This window comes from Dunckerocampus dactyliophorus, chromosome 17 (assembly GCF_027744805.1).
Source record: "Dunckerocampus dactyliophorus isolate RoL2022-P2 chromosome 17, RoL_Ddac_1.1, whole genome shotgun sequence".
NCBI lineage: Eukaryota > Metazoa > Chordata > Actinopteri > Syngnathiformes > Syngnathidae > Dunckerocampus > Dunckerocampus dactyliophorus.
The window spans coordinates 12,898,605-12,921,263 of record NC_072835.1 but is presented as its reverse complement, the minus strand read 5'-3'; the positions used below and the strand labels follow the sequence as shown (position 1 = coordinate 12,921,263).

General features: G+C 40.9%; 1 protein-coding gene across 2 annotated transcripts; it reads right to left on the bottom strand.

The window, feature by feature from the left end:
• Positions 1 to 377: 377 nt before the first annotated feature.
• zgc:92275 (cholesterol 7-desaturase nvd) lies at positions 378 to 18,588 on the bottom strand. 2 transcript variants are annotated; one of them, XM_054757149.1, is made up of 7 exons: positions 18,161 to 18,588; positions 10,653 to 10,841; positions 10,282 to 10,460; positions 8,988 to 9,113; positions 8,713 to 8,832; positions 8,147 to 8,323; positions 378 to 3,260 (listed from the first exon to the last, which is right to left on the bottom strand). In XM_054757149.1, the coding sequence occupies exons 1-7, from the start codon at positions 18,582 to 18,584 to the stop codon at positions 3,099 to 3,101; spliced, it is 1,377 nt and encodes a 458-aa protein (XP_054613124.1). In that variant the 5' UTR covers positions 18,585 to 18,588; the 3' UTR covers positions 378 to 3,098. The 2 variants fall into 2 exon arrangements, 1 of the variants encoding a protein (XP_054613124.1); XR_008566518.1 differs by lacking the exons at positions 8,147 to 8,323; positions 8,713 to 8,832; positions 8,988 to 9,113; ... (1 more) ...; positions 10,653 to 10,841; positions 18,161 to 18,588 and adding an exon at positions 4,706 to 4,855 and having other exon boundaries at positions 3,114 to 3,260.
• Between the last annotated feature and the right edge of the window lie 4,071 nt (positions 18,589 to 22,659).

Sequence of the window (22,659 nt, the reverse complement as noted above, 5' to 3'; positions counted from 1 at the left end):
GAATACATTTAAAAAGGGTATCAACTGGCTCTGCAGTCACAGTAAGTGAAAGCACAATGTATATACATTATAAAGAACTGGACCTAAAATTGAACCTTGAGGCACACCACACATAACCTCATGGGTTCCTGAGCAGCACGATATGTGCTGTACATTGCCGATTTGATCATCTACTGTCTTGTATCAGGATGGTTCCAACATCAGACAACAACAATATGTTTGAAAATAGATGAACCAAGAAGTGCACTCAAATGGAACACGTACAAAATAAGCACACTTTTAGTTAAATATTTATATGTTGGGTAACAGTCAAGAAAGAGGTCTCTATAAAATAGTGCATACAACTACTGTCACTGGCATAAACAAAGGTTGTTGACGTATTTATGTGCACTACAAAAAATAATCAAGATGCTGCTAATAATAACCGAGTGCACCTGAGCTTCTATTGACTATGACCCAGAAAGCAAGAAGAGCAACGATTCAAGGTCATTGTGTGGATGGATTTACACAAAAGCAGGCAAAGAGAGGTCAAGTAAGAATGAGTTAGGAAGATTCTTTATTGGTCCAGAAGGAAATTCTAGTGCTGGTACTTCACGAGCATGGTACTTCAACACTTAGCACTTTGGACACTTTTTTTTGTCCTAAGTGCGTCATGGGGGCCATTCCAAAAATACAATCACTACTAAAAAAAAAAAGAGCTAAAGTGGGGGGGAAGAGCAAGAAGGTGTTACGTAACAAGAAAATGTTGAAATGTTGGTTCGGATAATGTAAACCCGACAAGCAGGATGTTTTTTTTTTCTGAAAATACAATACATTTACTTTGTAGACGCTTTCCCATTCAATACTATGCAAAAGTGTTTCCAAACATTTGACTGGTACTTACAGTGATGTAAAAAATGTTTGCCAACTTCCTGATTTTTTTTTTTTTTTTTTGTATGTTTGTCACACTTAAATGTCTCAGATGATCAGAAATATTAGTCAATGACAGCACAACTGAACACAAAATGCAGTTTTTAAATGAAACTTTTTATTAAAGGAGAAAAATCCTGTGTGAAAAAGTCCCCCTCAACCTAATAACTGGTTGGGCCACCCTTAACAGCAACAACTGCAATCAAGCCTTTGCAATAACTTGCAATGAGTCTCTTGAGCGCTGTGGAAGAATTTTGGCCCACTCATCTTCAGCCACACTGGAGGCTTTTTCAGCATGAAGCGCCTTTTTAAGGTCATGCCACAGCATCTCAATAGGATTCAGGTCAGGACTTTGACTAGGCCACTCCAAAGTCTTCATTTAGTTTTTCTTCATCCATTCAGAGGTGGACTTGCTGGTGTGTTTTGGATCATTGTCCTGCTGCAGATATTTTCATTTAGGATTTTTTTGGGAGACAGCAGAATTCATACTTCATACTTCCAGAACATAAGATTTAAGGAAATGTGCATGAACTCTAATAATATACAGTCAATAAACTGTGTGTGGTTGCACACAAGCAAGATCACAGAACTGAAAGGAAGGCTCAAACTTGAAGTTCAGTGCCATGATCAACGATAGCAAATAGCTCCAGGTTCTTAACAACTCTACAACTCCTCCTGCAGGCCGACTATGGTAATGCAGTCATCTGTGGCCATAAAGGGCACTGCAGCGCCTGGTTGCAGCTCAGGAAGGTGACACTGTGCCCTCCGTGCGAATCAAAGACCTCGCTGCATATGGGGCACACGTGCCAACTCATGTGGCAACACAAACTCCTGACACTTCCACTGCGGTGAGGATGAGGCCTCCCTGCCAAGTCCTACTTTACGGAACAGATGTCTTTTGGTTAGCCCATCTGTCACCGTTTGTCTGTCGCTCTGCCATTCTCCTCACAGCTGTCCTGATGTTGCAGTGTGACCGAGTCACACTCGCCTATTTGCTTCTCTGCTCGCTTTGCTTCGAAAAGACATCGTTTCTCTTCGCGCCTTCTTTCAAAGTCGGTGTATTTTCTCAATCAATTGAGATTTTGGAGTAAAACGTGCAGTGCTCTACTCAATCCAGCAGATGGTACTGTGGTGAAAAAAGATACTTTATCTGACAGCGGAGTTACAAAATGAATGCGGATAAATACACTTATGTTTTGCTTTCAGTTTTACAACTATTTAAAACTGCTACATTGGGTGTACCCCGCCTCTCACCCGAACTCAGCTGGGATAGGCTCCAGCATTCCTCCTTGACCCCAGTGAGGACAAGTGGCATAGAAAATGGATGGATGGACGATTTATTATTATTACTTATGCTCTATTTGAATCTATGTATTATTCATATATATTTATTTACATTTTCTTTCATTAATGAGTCAAAGTATATGTGACAAAAATGTGTCACTATTGGCCCATATTGATATTATGTTCATTTAAAAATTAAAAACACAAAACCATTATTTGAACCCCGAACAAAAAACTTTATTCTGGTTGATTTGTCAACTATAAAAGTTAAAAGAAAAAAAAAAAACACAATATATTGTGGAGCTTTTATCTGGGGATTTTCACATCATTGCATTTTTTTTTTCAATAATTTTGCTCAACACTGAGACTTAGACACTGATATGAGTCTTGTAAGACATGTGGAATAAGTTGCTGTTCACTTAGACGTGGTGTTGAGATGGTTAGCTATGCCACATGCAGCAGCAGGTTTGGATGCATACGTATAAATAATTACACTGTATTTTGAAAGTAGAAGACATTTTAAATTCAGGACATTGTTTCAGCAGGCCACATGCACATTCAAGTCCGGCGTCACACCAGTAATGCTTAATCATGGGGAATTGTATTGCTTTTCAACTTGAACCCCCCCATGTTACGTGGACATAATCTGTCCTCATGTGCATTTCGATAAGGTTGCAGCAGCGCGTTAAGAGTGCTTTATTCAGGCTCCAAAGCATAGTAAGAATTTCTAGAGATTGTCTCAGTAACTAACCACTAAACACACGCATAGCACTTTCACAGTCTGTGGTTAAATGCAAACTAACTGAATGCTGTCCTTCAAATGTTTCCTAGTGGAGGGCCTGATATTTTACACACACTTTGCTTAATGTGTCAGTAAATGTTGATGACCTAACGTTAAATGAAGGTCAAAAGTCTAAAGTGTCACGCTGATATTGGAGCCGGGGGCTGTTCTCACTGTAGAACTGACTGTACCACCGTCTGTGCTTCTGGATGGCAGAATCTTCCTTCACCAGGAGAGGCTTGGAGATGTACCTCTTGTTGTTCCAGATCATCACATCCCGCTCAAACTGGACAGACGCAGATGAATTGCGTAAACATCACAGCACTTCCAAAAGACAAACTACACATGCGACACTTTGTAATCGTCACTTTCTGGATGGCAGGCATTAGAAAAACAAACAGCTTAATAAAAACAGTGATCGAATTATCAGCCAGTATTCGGCATTTTGACACATATTGGCATCTGCCTTTTTTTCAATCCGATGGCCGATAAGAGATGAACTTAGAACTGGTTTATTTTGGCTCTGATGCAGCCAAGCCTCTCTGTTTGCACCACCAGACGGTGGCAAAAAACCTTAGAAACTCCACTCTTACGGAGTGTGAATGGAAGCTAGCTTAGTTTAGCAAAGCATGCTAGTGCGGCTGTGTGTGTGTGACTCAGGCTGTATGAGTGTGTTTACACCGTGTTGTGTTTTACCACTTGTTAATGTAACCAAGCGCTTTACGATGCCCGCCGCAAGTTGCGCAAGTTCTGAGGAAAATAAGGACGGGAGGCACGTTTATTCTTGCGCCCAGATGTGTTAACCGTCAAGACAAATTCTCAACATTTTTTTCTTTGCATCGACAGCATATATTTAATTATATATAGATGGCGGCTGCTCATAGTATATAGCAAGCTACCGAGCTAACTAGTTTTTCCAATTGGGGAAAAAGGACAAAGTAAGAAGCCAAAATCGTACCACTTCCACACAGGGTGAGAGGAGAACTCTTTTTCACTCTATCATGTCAGACATGCCATGGCTGACTCCATGCACTGTTGTGTCTAAGGTACTGTACTGTAATGTCTCATCAATGTAACATTACTGACGCCTATTGACCAAAATACTGCATATGACTTCAATATTTTTTGACTAATAATTGGTCATAGTCGACCATGAAACAGCGGTCATTTATCAATTAATTTTTGAAAAACCGCAATAGAGCGAGGGAGCTATGTTCAAACTGCGATGTACCGAGTGACGACTGTATTTTGATTTCCACCAAAATTGCTTAGGTAAGAATCTTTCCCCAGAGACCAAACTATCCTTTGAAAAGTAGAATCACGATCGGGACTTTTTTGTGCCGCGTGCTGAAGAACGCTGCTTGATAGCGTACAAATTTAGTGTTTCTATTCACCCACTCCATCTACCTCCTGTGTCTAAACTGCAGCACGATTATAAACACTGGGGAGTTAGAGTTCAAACGTATTGAACTAAATTTAGCTTTATATGCTGCAGTGACGCACGCATTAATGTTGAGTAATGACTTTCTTTAGAACTCACGCTTGTCACAAAAATAATGCAGGCAAGGCGGGACTTCAAACAAAGAAACGGCAGACAGCCACAGAAATTACAGACCAGTCACAAATGGGATGATAAACTGAGGCACGAAGCAGTGCCGTGTTTGTTATGTTTGTTTTCAAAATGCTTCTGAGTCCCATTTATTTATTATTTTTGGCTATTTGTGGTCTTACCTTTATTTGTATATGTGCTCCAGGTGCCTATCCTTCTCCAGTATAAGCTCTGTTGCTTTTTTCTAAAAGGCTGATCACCTTCTCTTTTGACTGTAAGTCTAGTTTGTATACATTTTAGAAGCCTCCATCTTGGCTTTTCCTCTGTATGGAATTACAGCAGCAACAAGCACCTTAGAGCTCACACACGCCCCCACCCCTTCAGGATGAGGCGAGTACTGCAGCGCCGTACGTATGACATTTCTCAGTATTTTATTGATCAATCAGCAAGAATAATGATGTCACACTAACATTAAAGATGTTACATATTCTGTAGAAAGTCCTGTATTTGATCAGGAAATGTGTAATTTCTGCCATCTTTACTTAATAAATGTGTGAAACTATCGGAATCATACAAAAAATACAACAAAACACAGTTCAATGGACAAATAATGAATTCTTTTTATATTATTACTCTTTTTTTTTCATGATGACGGTTGAGGCTCTGCATCATTGCCTTCCCTGACTGCACGTCACTGGCATAAAAAAGAGAGATACTGATCAAGTTCCTAAGCTGGTGGCTGTTAAGCAGACAAAAGAAAGAGGGCGGTACTTAGGAGGACGGAAAGTAATTATTACACTCGGAAAATAACCACGTAATTAACTTCATGCCACATACCAGTGAATCATGACAAGCCGACACTGACAGGAATCAATCCCACCCGTGCCACAAACTAATTTTACCTATCAGCAAAGTGCTTAGTCATGGTTTACTCAACCTTATTACTGTCTTTCATTTGGTTTAATCAGTGGCTCCGTGATTTACTACTTCATCTGCCAGCAGACGAGCATCAGGTTGAATGTGTTTAAAATGTGGTGGTACTTCTGGTGGTAGTGACATATTCCCAAAAATCTCTACATAATAAAGGTCTAAAGTAATCCTGACAAACTAATGACTATTAATTTGCAATGTTGACCACTTTCAACCACTCTAATGATGAACCGTGCATAATTAATTAGCTGAATGGGAAGCACAGTGCAACATATATTGGAGTAGTTTGGCCACTCCACAGAACACGAACGAAACATCCTTGCATGTCCTCCAAACGTCCTTGTTTCTCTCCCTGTTAGAAAATGGTATGTCGACACAGGAAGTGAACCAACGAGCCGTAATTGAAAGATGGAAAATGGGTAGGGTTAAATAAGCTCTGCTTTTTCCTACTCCTTTTCAGACATGTTGTACCGGGCATGTAAACATGTAGTGTAACGGGTTAAGCATGCTCGAAACAAAAAAAACATTACCAATACAAATTCATCGAAATGCATTTTTACAGGGGGGCGACTGAATGCACCTCATTTATTAAAATTAGACCATAAATATCGGAAAAATATATTTTTATATGTTATCTCATTCTGATTAAAATTTGTAATCAGATTAATCACAGTTTTTAAATTAATTAATCATGATTGATCACAATCAGCAACTATGTCTGAAATATGCCCATTTTTATGTATTATTAGATTATATGTATTATTGTATGTATTATTATATATTTTATGTATTAACTCCAAATGAACTGAATGTGTCAATCAAGATAAAAGATACCACACAAGTTTAAAAATCTATTTGTCTACCACTAGTCTCTTTAATAGCACAACATTTGAATCACACTTCGTGTTATGACATCACCTAATTTAAGGAAAATGTACTTATTTTTAGTGTATTTTCCAGCATACTTAAATGTGGCAAATTGTACATCCGAATTAAGAGTTACGAAGTGAGTGATGAGAACATCCACTGCATGTTTTTCTTTATCTTCCTCTTTATTTACACACACGCATTATAAAGCCGTTTTTGTGATGCTCGGAGTGTCCCTGAATGCATCTCGCATTCTTGTAATGAGAATGAGGAAGTGTCGTTCCGAGGATGAACGGATTAGAGACGCGTGTGCGTTGGAGAGACATACAGTATCTGGTGTTGGAATTGTACTGCTGTTGATGTGTTCAGGTTCAGTTATAAAAGAGCGTCAGACTCTGTGTGACGGTGTGGGGACGCTCTGTGTGCTTGCTCTGGTGCACATGCGTTAATTACACACCAAAATTACGTAATTAATTAAATAAATGAGTTACTGCCAGAAAAGGCATTCGACCGTGTCCCTCGCGGTGTCCTGTGGGGGGTGCTCCGGGAGTATGGGATTGGTGGCGCGCTACTACGTGCCATTCAGTCCTTGTACAACCGGAGCAGGAGCCTGGTTCGCATTGCCAGTAGTAAGTCAAGCCTGTTTCCGGTGAACGTTGGCCTCCGCCAAGGCTGCCCTTTGTCACCGATTCTGTTCATAATTTTCATGGACAGAATTTCTAGGCGCAGCCAAGGTGTCGAGGGAGTCCAGTTCGGGGGCACTAGGATCTCATCTCTGCTATTTGCAGACGATGTGGTCCTGATGGCCTCATCGGGCTGTGACCTGCAGCGTTTACTGGGACGGTTTGCATCTGAGTGTGAAGCTTCTGGGATGAGACTCAGCACCTCCAAATCCGAGGCCATGGTTCTCAGTCGGAAAAGGGTGGATTGCTCCCTCCGGGTTGGGAATAAGGTCCTGCCCCAGGTGGAGGAGTTCAAGTATCTCGGGGTCTTGTTCACGAGTGAGGGAAGGTTGGAGCGTGAGGTCGATAGGCGGATCGGCGCAGCGTCTGCAGTAATGCGGTCGCTGTACCGGACCATCGTGGTGAAGAGAGAGCTGAGCCGGAAGGCAAAGCTCTCAATTTACCGTTCGATCTATGTTCCCACCCTCACCTATGGTCATGAGCTTTGGGTCATGACCGAAAGAACGAGATCGCGGATACAAGCGGCTGAAATGAGTTTTCTTCGTAGGGTAGCGGGACTCACCCTAAGAGACAGGGTGAGGAGCTCGGTTATCTGGGAGGAGCTCAGAGTAGAGCCGCTGCTCCTTCACATCGAGAGGAGCCAGCTGAGGTGGCTCGGGCATCTAGTCCGGATGCCTCCCGGACGCCTCCCTGGTGAGGTGTTTCGGGCATGCCCAGCCGGGAGAAGGCCCCGGGGAAGACCTAGGACACGCTGGAGGGATTATGTCTCACAGCTGGCCTGGGAACGCCTTGGTGTCCTCCCGGTGGAGCTGGAGGAGGTGGTCGGGGACCGGGAAGTCTGGGCTTCCCTACTGAGACTGCTGCCCCCGCGACCCGGACCCGGATAAGCGGAGGAAAATGGAATGGAATGGAATGGAGTTACTGCCATAAATGCGTTATTTTTGACAGCCCTAATTACATCATTATTTTTGTATATTAACTTAGTATTATCAATGGTAAAACATACTTTTTTTAATCAATGCATTGCATTTTATTCATTGCGTTTTTAGAAACGGTGGACTGTTCAGTCCAGCTTTGATTTCTGTGTCAAAATGATGTGACAGTGAAAGACAATTCCAGGTGGAGTGTGCAACTGGGCTTCACCTGAATGGATTCTGCTTTGAGGAAGAATTTAGGCACCAGGGCGGGAATATTTGACTGATAGAAAATTGTATGCGAGACACACTGCAACAGGGGCTCCACTGGTGTCACGCCCTGCATAATAACTCCACTGCCCAAAAACCTGTGGTCGAACCGCATAAGCACCACTCCTGGCCCGACCTGAAACAAAGAAAATGTCAAGAACATGACACGTACCTCTACAAAGTTTGGCACATTGAAAAGTAACACATTGATGCAAGGGCAGATTGCAACAGAGGCGGGTTTGACTGTATTTGTTATTCATGCTTGTTATTACATCTATCTATCATTGTAAAGGGTGGACACAATTAAACATTACATAATATAAAAAGACTTCATACCTCAAATAAAATTGGGTATCATTTACATATTATCCAAGGCCGGTGCCAAATAGGTACTTTTGAAACGGTGCCCGAACCAGTGCTTAAAAAAATGGCAAACTTCCCAGACAATATAACATACAAATGATTTTCAAGCTTTAAGTCAAATGTACAGGTCTAACATATTGTTTCTTTGAAAGCTTCCTGTACCTGTCTCGCAACAACATGGAGATCCAACACAGGCCAGTGGCATCCAAACACGTAAAGAGCATGCTTCACCAGCATCTGCGAACAGTGGTTGTTGGGAAAGGACTCTGGCGCCCACTGAGCCTTGAATAAAATGCACACGCACATTTACAGTGTAATTTAGATAAATGCTCTATTTAACACATACTGTAGTTTATACAGATTAATAATTCGCATGACCAATGAATTCAACACTTGGAACAGAGTTTGAAAATTGAAATTCAAATAAATAAACATACTTTCCAATCGTGTCGCACAAACTGCCAGGTTTTGCTGTTTGTGTAGCGCAGGTCGGCTCCACTGGCGATACTTGCTGTGTGCAGGTGAGACAGGTGAGAGATGTCTGCTGCATTTTCAGGAATCTCCTGTGACAATGAGTGACAACGACAGCTTCATGCGGCGGTTTACTGTCCAGCTTTGCATCGAAACTATGCAACAGCCCAACTGGGAGGTCATTGAACATGTGCAGTAAAATTGGGAGGACAACAACATTAGCAAGTTGAGGTAAATTAGTCAACAATAACACCAATGGACAAAAGTATTGAGACAGAGATGGTGATTATACACAGAGGAAGTGAAGATGAACAAAATATGGGACGCACCTAACTTTTGCAGGGAGTTTTCATTTTTATTGATTGTCCTGATTAAAATATAATAAACTCTGTTGTGTGTATTTCAACATCTGGCCCTCGGTAGACAATGTTTGGACACTTCAGATTTCCAAACTATGTCATGTAATCTACAACACACAGTTGAATAATCCCAAGTACATACTGTACGGTGGAAAGGTGGGTGTTTAGCACAGCGGGACCTGCTTAAGTCGGACCCGTTTATGTTGAAAACCCATCTATGTGGACCAACTCATGAAGTCCTGGTCCACCTTATTACTCTTATGATGAAGGAGTACCTACTTAAGGCGACGTCGATATACAGTACATGTTCGACCACTTTTATCCATATAATATTTGACCCATTTTTATCAAAAATGGGTCAGTTAATGTCAACGTGTTATATTATTGTTAACATCCTCATCACTCAGCAGCGTGATTCAAAAACAGCAATGTAACTACTGTCCAGTTACACAAAATTAAACCACAGTGACTTCCGCTGCAGGACAGAGTGAGCTTCAAAATAAAGGCAAGGGTATATTAAGCTGGTTTCCCTCACAGCATATAACAAAAAATCCACCCATTAAATTTTTTATAGATCGTTAACCACCAGGTAGATAAGATTTACGCATGTACAAAAACAGGACATAGAATAGAATTACCGCAGTAGGTATGCTAGATAAGAGTATAAAATGTATGAGCAGAAAAATGTAAATAAAAATATACGCAAACGGAGGAAAATGTTGGATAGCTCCGATCAACAAAAGTAGCCGTAGGTTCAAAAATGCTTTGCTATTGCCCATTCTCCTTATGTGTCTGGCTTTGATTATGTCAACAACCACTTATGTCAACGTCAGTCATTCAGTCAGAGAGGCGTGGACTTAGGCGGGGTTCAATGCAATGAGTAAACATCACAAAGACGTACCTGTATGTGCGCATTGACGAAATGTTCTGTTCTTCCTCGATAGACCCACTCGCCCTTGGTGATCTCCTGCTGCTCCGGGACAGTCCACTGAGGCTCATCGCTATCACAGTGAAACCAAAGCAGGATCTGACCATTAACTTCACAGCTGGGCCAGGTGTTCACCTTCGCAAAATCCGGCACTGAAAGGCAGAATAGACGCCCCTAACAAATTAAACAACACACCATCAATTTCATGTAATACCACATCCCAATGGGTCCCTCTTTTATTTGTTTTATTACAAGAGATATGATGCAAAAGTCAAGCATGAGTTCCTGTACAATTTCAATTTCAAACGGCATTATGTACAACAAACATCAATTGGAAGAAATACCTTTTTCAGCGTAAGGTATCCTCTCACATTTGCCATCGTTTCCCCGAAACTGCCATCCATGAAACGGACACTCGACGCAGTTTCCCACCACACGTCCTCCCACAGCCAGGTTGGCACCTAAGTGAGGGCAGTAGGCATCGACAACATAGGCCTTCCCATCTTCTCCTCGAAACACTGCCAGCTGTTCACCTGTAAGAGAAGCAATTCGCAGAATGAAACAATCAAGTTACTAGCTTTGATTGTTTGAATGACATTCTCACCGCAGTCATTTTGACATTGAAAAAGAGAAAATAAAAGGGCCGATGCAAGTGTTCCATTTAGGCTGATACCGCTTCTCTTCCCGAGTCCCCTCTTTGAGTGACAACAGGTCCAAGTCCATTATCACTTGCATCTACAGTATATAGACTAAAGTATAAAGGATAAGGCATCTTCAAAGTTTCTTTAAGACCACATTTATTTAGACAACCTGCAAACCATCTCAATAGTAATACAAAATATCCATCCAAGCCACTTATTCTCACTAGGCTGACCCAGCTCACCCAGCTGACTCTGGGCGATAGATGGGGTACACCCTGGACTGGTCACCAGTCAGTCGGAGGGCACATATAGACAAACACTCACATTCATACCTGTGGACAATTTAGAGTCGCCAATTAAACTAACATGCATGTTTTTGGAATGTGGGAGGATACCGGAGTACCCGGAGATGCATCTACGCACGGGGAGAACCTGCAAACTACACTGGGCCACTGGATATGTAACACGAGTGCGTTTTTTTGATGCCGTTTTGAATGCACAGATACCCTGATGAGATCCGCAGGCCCGCTGTTGTGCCATTCATCCACATGCATCACCTCATGTTGCAAGGATCTGCACACAATTCCTAGAAGCTAAAAGCATTCTAGTTCCTGCATGGCCAGCATGCTCTCCGGCCATGACACCCATTGAGCATGTCTGGGATGCTCTGGATTGTCATATACGGTATGGTGTTCAAACCAGATACTGACTAGTTTTCAGGGTCACAAGGGAGCTGACCCAGAAGTGAGTCTGTCCCTGTCAATCACAGGGCACATACAGTGTAGACATTCACACTCACAATCACACATATGGACAACTTGGAGTCTCTAATTAATCGAGTAGTTCTCAATGATTTTCTGTCATGCCCCCACTGGGGGACAGAAATGTTTTCGCGCCCCCGCCAATTTGAAATACTATTGAGAAACTGATAATCTATTTATTTATCTGTACTGTACAGAGTGAAATCGAAACTGAAACCAGCGAAATGCAACAAAATGGAGAGCAGTGAAGCATACAAGCGTATTCAGGAGTCAAATCGCATGCTGAGTACGACAAATTCAAACATGTTGGCAGGTCTGCGCGAACATTGAAAATCCTCCGTGCCTCTCACGCCCCCCTGACAGTTCACCGCGTCAGCCCCACTATTTCAGAAGCAATGAATTAACGCAACAAGCATTTGTGCAATGTGCGATGAAATTGGAGAACCCGAAGGGAACCCACACAAGCACTCCACAAAGAGTGAGGCAACAGTCCAACAAAGGTGCTCACCATATTTCATTCAACCTATTCAAGTGGTATGCAATGCCATGTATTGCATGTATGGTATGCCATATCGGTATTATTAATATAACCACTGATGGAGAGGTGTGGCGTTTAAGGCGAGCGATTACACTGCACTAGTAGCTCCAGTAAATAAGAAAAGCAACATAAGTGACATCCATACATTGATTACTAATAAATACATTGAAATAAATAGATACATTTGGACCACCACTGAGATTTGGCGGGACCTTATTATTATTTATTTTTTTTTAAATGACGCTACCTGGCCGCACGGTGTTCTAGTGGTTAGCATGTTAGCCACACAGTCACAGTCTGGAGATCGGAAAGACCTGGGTTCGAATCTCCGTTGGGCATTTCTGTTTGGAGTTTGAATGTTCTCCGGAGTTTCCTCCCACATTCCAAAAACATGCATGTTAGGTTAATTGTCCATAAATTGTCCCGAAGTCACCCGGGATAGGCTCCAGCATGCCCTAATGAGGATAAGCGGTATAGAAAATGGATGGATGGATGGATGGATGGATGGATGACGCTACCTGTTCGGCCTCACAAACACTTTAATGCAACCGCTCATGTGTGTAACCTGTGCGAAATGAAACCAACACCCGTAAGTCAATAACTATGTTCTGTTGTTAAATAAGGTTTAAAAACATGATAATGTCACACGTCTTATTTCTGACACAAACCAAAATGTTACATTTTGTCCACACACTCAGTCAGAGTTTTTGAAAATCACCATTTTCACTGGAGTTTTGCGTCATGGCCAAATATGAAAATTAGACGACGTTATTCGGCTCCCGCCCGCAACAACCTAAAGCCACAGATAGATAGCTGCCCTGTGGGGAGACTCAGCAGCTCTCCATTCAACACCGCTTTCAAATTTGGCATTGTTACATTTGGAAAGACAGAATTTTTTATAATAGCGCATTTCAATAGAAATCAGTATGCAAAAGGAGTATTTTTCCTGTGTTTGCATAACTGCCATTAAGGTAGTTGTATTGACTGTATTTTCAGGCTCAGTTATGCCTCGTCACTGTAACTCATCTGGGTCTCAACACTTGGCTGACCTACAGTGATCATGTTGCCTCAGGATTAGAAGATGATGTGTGGCCACACAGAGGACATCAAATATACTGCAGTCAGGGTATGATGCAGGAATTCTAAGAAATTCTAAATATGGTGCAAAAATAATTCAACCACTGTAAAATGAACACATTCATAAATCTTGGGGTAATACTGGACTCAGACCTGAACTTTAACAGCCACATTAAAGAACATCACCAGCTTTTTACCACCTAAAAAAAAATCAAGGGACTATTGTCTAAGCGGGATTTAGAGACTAATCCATGCCTTTGTGTCCAGCAAGCTAGACTCCTGTAACGGCCTTCACACCGAGCTCTCTTAATGAGCAGTAAAACAGCTGTAATACATCCAGAATGCTGCTGCTCGAGCCCTGACTAGAACCGGGAAATATGACCATATTAGTCCTGTTGCTCAGAGAACAGACTTTAAAATAGCTCTGTTGTGTACTAGTCTGCGCCAAAGTACAGTACATCTGTGACATGTTAGAGCCACATAAACCATTTCGAGCTCTGAGAAGCTCAGGGAGTGGTCTCCTGCGGGTGCCCAGAGTCGGGAATAAACACGGTGAGGCTGTTTATACAGTTTTTACAGTTTTACGCTGCCAAAAACTGGAACAATCTTCCAGAAAAATGCGACAACCCTCAACTGCGCATATGACAACTGAAAATATTTTATCTGCACTCCATCCATCCATCCATTTTCTATACCGCTTCTCCTTTTTAGGGTCGCGGGGTTATCTTTTAGTTTGTTTGTGTTATGGATGGATTTATGGAACTGTATGTAATGATTTTGAATGATTTTAGGTTTTTATGGAATGATTTTATGAATTGATTTTACCCTTCTTGTCTGTAAAGCACTTAGAATTAGCTTGTGTATGAATTGTGCTCGATAAATAAACTTGCCTTGCCTTGCCCTTGCCTTGCCCTTGCCTTGTTTACTGGCCCTTAGCATGTTAGATAGTACACTAACTTGAGTTGTCCACTCTACCACAAAGCTGAAAGGAGGATAGGATGTTGAGGAGGTGCAGCGGAGTGCACAGAAAGCTTGGGAATCCTCACAACACAGGCAAGTCACACATACAACAAAGGGAACATTTGTGAACAAGCAAACTGAAAACTAGCAGTAGCCCTGGCTGAGTTAAATAAAACAATAGTGCCCTCTAACAGGAGTAAAGGTAATGCATTCAATGACAAACAGGAAACAGTTACAAAATAAAAGACAAGAACAGGAAATAATAGCAGGAACTGAAGTAAACCAAACCAAAGGTCCAATTTGCAGTGCACAACATGCCATATTGACCTACGTTGGGTTGATTTTAGCATCTTTACTAGGAGTAAACTGACACAAACACGGCAAAAAACTACAAAAAAGACATATTTGAACCTGAGTGACTTTGACTGCATGGCCGCATTTGAATCCTGATTTGCAGAAATGAATAAATAAATATGTTAAATGACGCCACAAGAAATATACAAATACCTTATCCGTCCAACCAGCAATAGAATTTAAATTAAAGTGAAGTGCTTATTTATTTTAATAACAATTGTTATTTTGTCCAGAGGAACACTGCCCTGAAACAAGTTTGTGGTCTGACTGGTTGCAACTTATATGATACTTTGGGCTACATTCCTCCTCTCTTCATCCGAGACTTAATTACAAGACTTTAATTAGTCTTAATAAGCTTTAGAGGTTATACAGAGTCATGATGGCAGAATATTTTCAGCCTACAGCCTACTATGGTCTCCTAAGACCCAGCAATGCATTTCAAGTGTTTCCCATTTTAATTTAAAATGCATGGAAAGGACATCCTGGGATTTTCTGGGATTTGTTGGGATTTTGTCCAATGAAACAAAAAATCTGTTTTTGCAAAATGTCTGCCATATGGAGCAGCAAATTTTGTGAGCACAAGAGAAGTAAGTTTTGACATCTATCCTAATTATGGCTTTCAGATCATGAAAACCCAAATTTCACTGTCTCAGAAAATTACAATAATGTGAAAAAGTTCAATACTGGAAAGTCACCTTAATGAGCTAATTAGCTCAAAACACCAGCAAAGGTTTCCTGAGCCTTTAGATCAGGGGTGTCCATTATCGATCACAAAGGTGGTGTGGGTCGATCGCATAAAAGTCACTTTGTAGATGTAATATACTGTAACATCGGTCAGCTGACATTAAGCTCCCCTCCTGATTCGCTGGTGCTCCCCCGTGGCAAAGATTAAGTGGTGAACAGACGTCTCAAGGTACACACAGAGATGCAACTTTCATCTTTATTATTCTGATTACGGATAAACTAACTCAGCGTTATATCAGCCTGTATCTATTACAAAAGCTAGCCGTTCATTTGTAACGGTTTGTTATGGACAAAAAAAGTGACTTGTTTGATGGCTTTGCTTTCTTTCCTGAACTCCACTATGGAAATGTGTGTTTTCTACACTTGAACGCTACGTAGCTATTTTGACTGACATAATACTCAGATTATATACACAACCACCGAGGAATTATGTGTAATTATTGCCGTGTTTAATTGAATTGTGAATTACTGAATGATTATTGATTATTATTATTATTATTTTATTGAACTACCTTTATTACCTGTAAACCTTGAAGCTGTTAATGTGAAATATTAATGTTATATGTGTTTTGGTAAGAATAAGCGATAGATCATGTCAACTTGCATGTTGAAAAAGTGTATGCACCCCTGATATACTTGTACAACGTATATAAATATTCATATTCATAAATATAGTAAATATATACCACATTAATATATTTATAAATATATTTTATATGTTTATAGTAGGAGGTAGATCTTTGGAACTATTTGAAGCAACTCACAGGCTGAAAAAGTATATGAGCACCCCTGCTTTAGATGGTCTCTCAGTCTGGGTCAGTAGGCTACACAACCACGGGGAAGACTGCTGACTTGGCAGAAGTCCAGAAGACAGTCATTGACACCCTCCGCAAGGAGGGTAAGCCACAAAAGGTCATTGCTAAAGCAGCTAGTTGTTCACAGAGTGCTGTATCCAAGCGTATTCTTAGAAAGTTGAGTGAAAGGAAAAGGTGCACCAGCGAAAGGAGTAGCCACAGCTTTGAGATGATTGTCTAGGAACATCCAAAAGAATTTGGGGGAGCTTCACAGGAGTGGACGGAGGCTGGCGTCAGCGTAACACGAACCACGAGGTATAGACGAATCCTAGACATGGGCTACAAACAGGGGTGTCACGACAGCTCGCGAGATTAAAACACGAAACTAACTAAACGTGAAAACATTTCTCGTGTAGAGAAAATCTGTCTCGCTGGAAGAAGGCAGTCAGAAGTCAATCAGGCTGTGAACGATGGCATCGCTAGTGTGAATGATGATACAGTTGTCCCTCTTTTATCGCGTTAATTAGTTCTAGACCCGACCGTGTAGTGAATTTTCGTAGTATTCAATATTAATAAATGGAATATTATCGTAGTTACAGCATAGAAAACCTGTTAACGACTTTGTAAATACGTTTTTTTACTATTATTAGAGCCTTGTAAACCTGAAATAACACTCATAGTCACCTTGACACTCCTATTATTCTTTGTTTACACCACATTGCTAATGCGTAGGCTACAGGATCACTGCAGGGACAAAAGAGACGGTTACAGCTCTAAGCATAGCATGCTAGTGCGCTAACTCGTTAGTCTCTAATTTATTTGTTCTAAATTTAAGAAAGGGTTTCAAACTGAGCGGGGAAGAAGGACAAAACAAGATGGAAGCGGCAGTGCGCAAGACAGGACTGGAAGTGCTTTACGCACACTATAAACCTTGTAATCTTATCTGCACTTGGAAGTATTGAAATATTACGCTGTATGTGTTATTGTCTGCAGGGGCGGCCAAAGTGCGGCCCGGGGGCCATTTGTGGACCTTGGCTGTTTTTTTGTTGGCCAGCGGCACATTCTAAAAATATAATTTAAAAAACGCAATAGCAAAAATTTAAAAATCAGCAATAATGTCACAAGAATAAAGTCAAAATATTAAGGAAAAAAAGTTCTAATTTTATGAGAATAACGTCATAATATTGTGCGAAAAATTACAAATTTTAGTAGCATAAAGTTGAAATATTAAAGATGAAAAGGAGTTATTTTTTTCAAGACGTCATACGACGAGAATCAAACAAAAACAACAAATCATGCTGTCATGAAAATTAGGTTGTGGAAAAGCATAGAATGTTCAGAGAACAAAGTGAAAATATGATGACAATAAAGTCATAATTACAACAAAAACATTTACAAGAACATGAGTGAAAAGTTTAAATAGTTGGAAATTTAAATAAACAGCAGATATGCAAAAAAAAAAAAACAGCTGTCATTTTAGTTTGTCATAATATTAAAAAAATTTAAAGTTGCAATTTTATTAAATTAAACTTAAATATTATGAGGAAAAATCATGTTATATTAATAGGACAGAGCTGAAATATAAAAAAAAATATTTTAAAAAATTCTAATAAAGTCAGAATATTACGAAAACAAAAATTATGAAGATTATTTAAGAAGACAGTTGAAATATTTGGGAGGAAAAATGCGGTGGGGGGGGAAAGAGTATAGACTGAAGGTCATACTAATGATAATCCAAAGCTGAGATGCAGTTTTTCTTGTAGTACTGTGCATAGCACATCGTGTGCTCGTGTTGCTTTATAAAATATCATGGCCCTTGCATCCTTTCAGTTTTCAGAATTTGGCCCTCGCTGAAAAAAGTTTGGACACCCCTGTTGTATACCTTCACTTTCTGAAATGAGTGCCCAAAAACATTGAACTTTTTCATGATATTGTACATTTTTAAGACGTGCCTGTATCATATTTGAATGCATCTTTACCTACCAAGCATCGTTACATCTTTGACTTCTCCTTTCCGCAGCATGTGGGAGTCCATAACTCGGTACCACCCGTTAGGGTAAACCGGAGGCAGCTCTCCAGTCTTCCTCCGGCGGCGCACGTCGTTGGCGGTGCGCGCCTTGGAGCGGCCGTCCTCCACGATGTATCCCACATCCTCGGGCGCCTTGAGGAGCTCCAGCGGGCAGAAAAGCAGCCTGTAAGTGGCGGTCAACAGGAGGATTGTCACCCCGCTGAAGAGGCACACTCCGGCGTGCACTGCAGCACCTTGGAGCGCTTTGTCCATCCAAGTGGATAAGTCGGCGCCCACTACCGGACCCTGAGGTTCTCCAGCCTGCATGATGAGTATGGCACATACCGCCAGGCCGGTCGAGGCTGCCACGCCCCTGGCGTGCAAGTGCTGACTGATCATACTGGATCCCTCCTGTCCTCTCTGACTGCACACCTTTAATGACAGCAGTTTGTCTTCAGGGAACCTTCAGGAGGGACTTGCTGTTAATTTGCACCCTCCCACTTTTACACAAGTACCATTACATGATGATGATGTTGATGAAATCCCTTAGTCAGGGAAACCATGCATGGATAATATCATGGCTTGCAAGGAGAGGCTGCAAACTAGGGTGGGCGGATCGATCCAAATAGCTATAGTATCATGAGTAACATCTTTTTAACCTAAAATCTTTGCCTTGCGTTTTATTCTGATTATAATAATGATCAACAAATTAAAGGAAAAATCAATTTTTTCAGTTATTTATTGAAATTCAAGTTGTTCAAGTCTAATGAATAGCATGAAATGGTACAAAGGTATGTGATGAAGCGCCAGGTTAAAAAAAAAGGTGAGGTTACCCATCCATCCATCCATCCATCCATCCATCTTTTATGCCGCTTATCCTTGCTAGGGTGGTGGGTACGCTGGAGCCCATCCCGCAGCTGACTTCGGGCGAGAGGCGGGGTACACCCTGGATTGGTCGGTGAGGTTACCCAAAACTGAAAAATAATGTGTATTTCAGAATTATACAAAAAGCTGTTTCAGGAACCACAAAATCGGTCCAAAATTTTAAGTTGTTCTGCAGAAATGGAGGTTGATGAAGCCTCGGCAGTTGGTGCAACTAATTCCTCCATGTTCCAAGGTCTGGAGTACTTACTAGCTCCTCTGTGTTCGGAACACACTGTGGTACTATCAGTTGAACACCATCGTACTGGAGAAAGTGATTTGTTGCTACAAAAATGGCAAGGAAAAAAGGAAGTTAACAATGGAAGTGAGACAGACCATCTAAACATGTAAAAATGCAGGTTTTTCCTCCACGTTAGAATATTGTCATTAAAGCAGTCAAAAAGGTGATTTAGCTGCCGGAATAATAAAAATAGTAATAAAGAAGAAGAAGAAGGGTCTCTGTCACTTTACCACAAAGATGGTTTTCTTCAGATTTATTTAATCGCTTCACAAATCTTGACCCACACTGTGTTGATATTAGCCTTTTATGATAGTTTAGCTTCATAACAGTTGTATCACTAAGCCTAATCTTCCTTTCTCTACGTTTGTTACATCAGGGGTTGCTATGGACGCTGTCGCTAAAGTAAAGCGACTCCAGCGACAATTGTTCACACTTTCAAAGGGAACGCATTGTTTGGCAAGGGCATGTGAACCATGCCAAACATTTACTTCCTCTTCTATGTTGGTTTTCAGTGCTATGACTTGCATATTTGAATTGGTGCATGTACTTTACTTACGTAGCCATACTGAATGTTTGTTTATATATGCACATATGCACTCAAAACGTCCTGAGTAAATAGCGTTTATTTGCGACATTTACAAACGTAAAGACAATTGCAGTGAAACACCAACACAAATAATCTATTGAAAGTTGGTCCATGTGGTTTACTCAGAGCCGGCTGGCCCATTAAGCAATATATAGGCAAATACTTAGAGTGTCGTTGCCTCCAGGCTGTGCCAAAAAATTCTGGAAAAAATTCACCTTCACTACAGTTATTATAAGAACGAGTCATTATGGGTCTGCAGCCCATCCAATTCGTCCTCACACGTATTATTTATTATTTTTAATGCTGCAAATAAAGCAGGACAAAAAAAAACAAAAACCTTGGTGTTGGTGGTGGGTTGTGTGCTATTTTGACATTCTGTGTAACTGAAGCGACGTAACTCAAGTCAAAAGTTCAAAACGGGCCACTTAATTAGGAAGCACCCCCCCCCTGCACATACCGTGCAAAGCCCTATTTATATTTAACATTCTGTGTAACCATGGCAATGTAATTGACAAACAAAGTTGATTAGGAACCCATCCTTCAGGCCATACTGCGCAAAAACCCCAACACATGTAAAACCACTGGTTACCTCTTAAAGGGGGGAAAAGCCCGATTTATATTTGGTAACATCCTGTGTAACCATGGCAGCATAATTGCAAATATTCTATATTCAGATTCTAAAAGATATTTTATATTGGTTTTGTATACAGTTATTGCATAGTGTAAATGTAGCTTATCTACCAGTTATTTAAATTGCTTGCTGTTGATAGTTGTATTTATAATGTTATTTATTGGTTTATTTACAAGATTCTTATTTTGTAGTATGGGTATTTATTTGTAATTTGTTATTTTTATTTGTAACCATGTGAATTGGGTGACACATTAACTCCCACATTCAAGACAACTGTAAAAACAATGCCGTTCGTTTTCTTTTGTAAGCGTATGTCAATCGCCGATGGAGGGAGGCGGCAAATCAAATCTTGGCTAGGGCGTCACTTTGGGTAGGGGCGGCTCTGGGCTTATTGAGTGTGTTTTATGTCATGTTTGTGTGGTCATTGCTGCTCTTGTAATGCAAGGCAAGCGTTATCTTGGACAGTGAGGTATAACAGCAGTACAACAGTATAACAGCAATACTACAGTCATGGTAAACCCTTGTTTCTTCAGTTTCTTGTTTAATTTAACGCCTGATACAACTAAAAGTACCTTTTTTTGGACAAATATCACAATGACAACAAAAATAGCTCATATGAGTAACATTTTTTGGGAGTACAATGCTATAGCTGTTCATGTAAGAACTTAAAGGGATAGTTTTTTTGACATGAAGTTGTATGAAATTCCCATCAGCAGTGGACTACATCAACAGTGACTTACCCCCTCCCCAATTTGGTCCCACGAATCCAGTTCTGGATTTCTATGACGAGGAAGGTAGTTCTGCTTATTTGCTGCGTCATTTAAGTAAAGAGTTTGGCTTGTCAAAACAATATGCGTTCAAAAGAGTAACACATTTGCATCAGAAAAATGCCTCCTCAAAAAAAATCTGACCTCACAAATTGCTGGGTCTTATATTTTTCTCTCGCCGTGTCCCTGCGCAGTCTCCATTCGTGGGTATGAGTGCATCCCCGACGGCGCACCACGGCCATCTTGTTTACATGTGTTCCACAGCGGAAGACGGTGCAGGCTCTTTTCAACACATATTGTTTTGAGCAGCCAAACTCTTTACTGAAACGACCCAGCAACTAAGCAGAACTACGTTCCCCGTCACGGAAATCCGAACAGAACTAGACTCGTGGGACCAAATGGGGGGGGGTATGTCACTGTTGATATAGTCCACTGCTGATGTGTCAAACAACTTCATGTCAAAAAATCCAAACTATCCCCTTAAGTGATTTTGGTTATGATCAAGAAAACCATGGAAGTTGCTAGAAATCAGCTCTTAAATTAAACTCTTATGAGCTATATTTGCTATCATCATTACATTTGTCCAAACAAATGTACGGTGAGTTGCACCAGGGATTAAAATGGATCAATAAACTGAAGAAACAAGGTCTGATCATTTTGTTTTTTGACTTTCATTTGAATAAGGCAAAACACACACACACACACACACACACACACAAAATCTTGCCATTTACCTAATGACGTAACTTCAGAGTAAGTTGATGACTGTTGTTAGCTTGGAGCTTTATCACGTTGAACATGCCTGATTTGTAATCTTGAGGCAGAGCACAGTTGGATGGGCGCCTGCGTTGCAATACAAAGACCTGAATGCGTGTGTGGTTGTTTTGAGCAGGTGGCTTGTTGAAGAGTCCCCATTCAAGTCATACATCCCATAATTGCTCCTAATCCCTTTGTTGTGTGTGTAGATATGTAAACAGGTGATGCCGGGTAACAGCCACAGTGTAACCACAACAATAAAAGGGGAGTCAGAGGTCACAATTTGATGAGCTCTAATAAGATGTGTAAAAATAAAATCAGCCTTTTTGACTGACACTGTTAGCAAAGAGTTGATGTAACAATATTTGTGTTATTGTGCTTTGGTAGTTTACCTTAATGAGCCGCATTGCGTCAGAACCAGTTTTCAGTACAACGCAATGTCGCTCTAAACCACTGCCAGCTACAATCCTAATAATAAACCCAAACTTACAAGCAGTAATAATGTTGAGGCTGGTGTGCATAATATTTCATGATACAGCGGAACCCGCTTAAGTTGACGCTGACACACAACA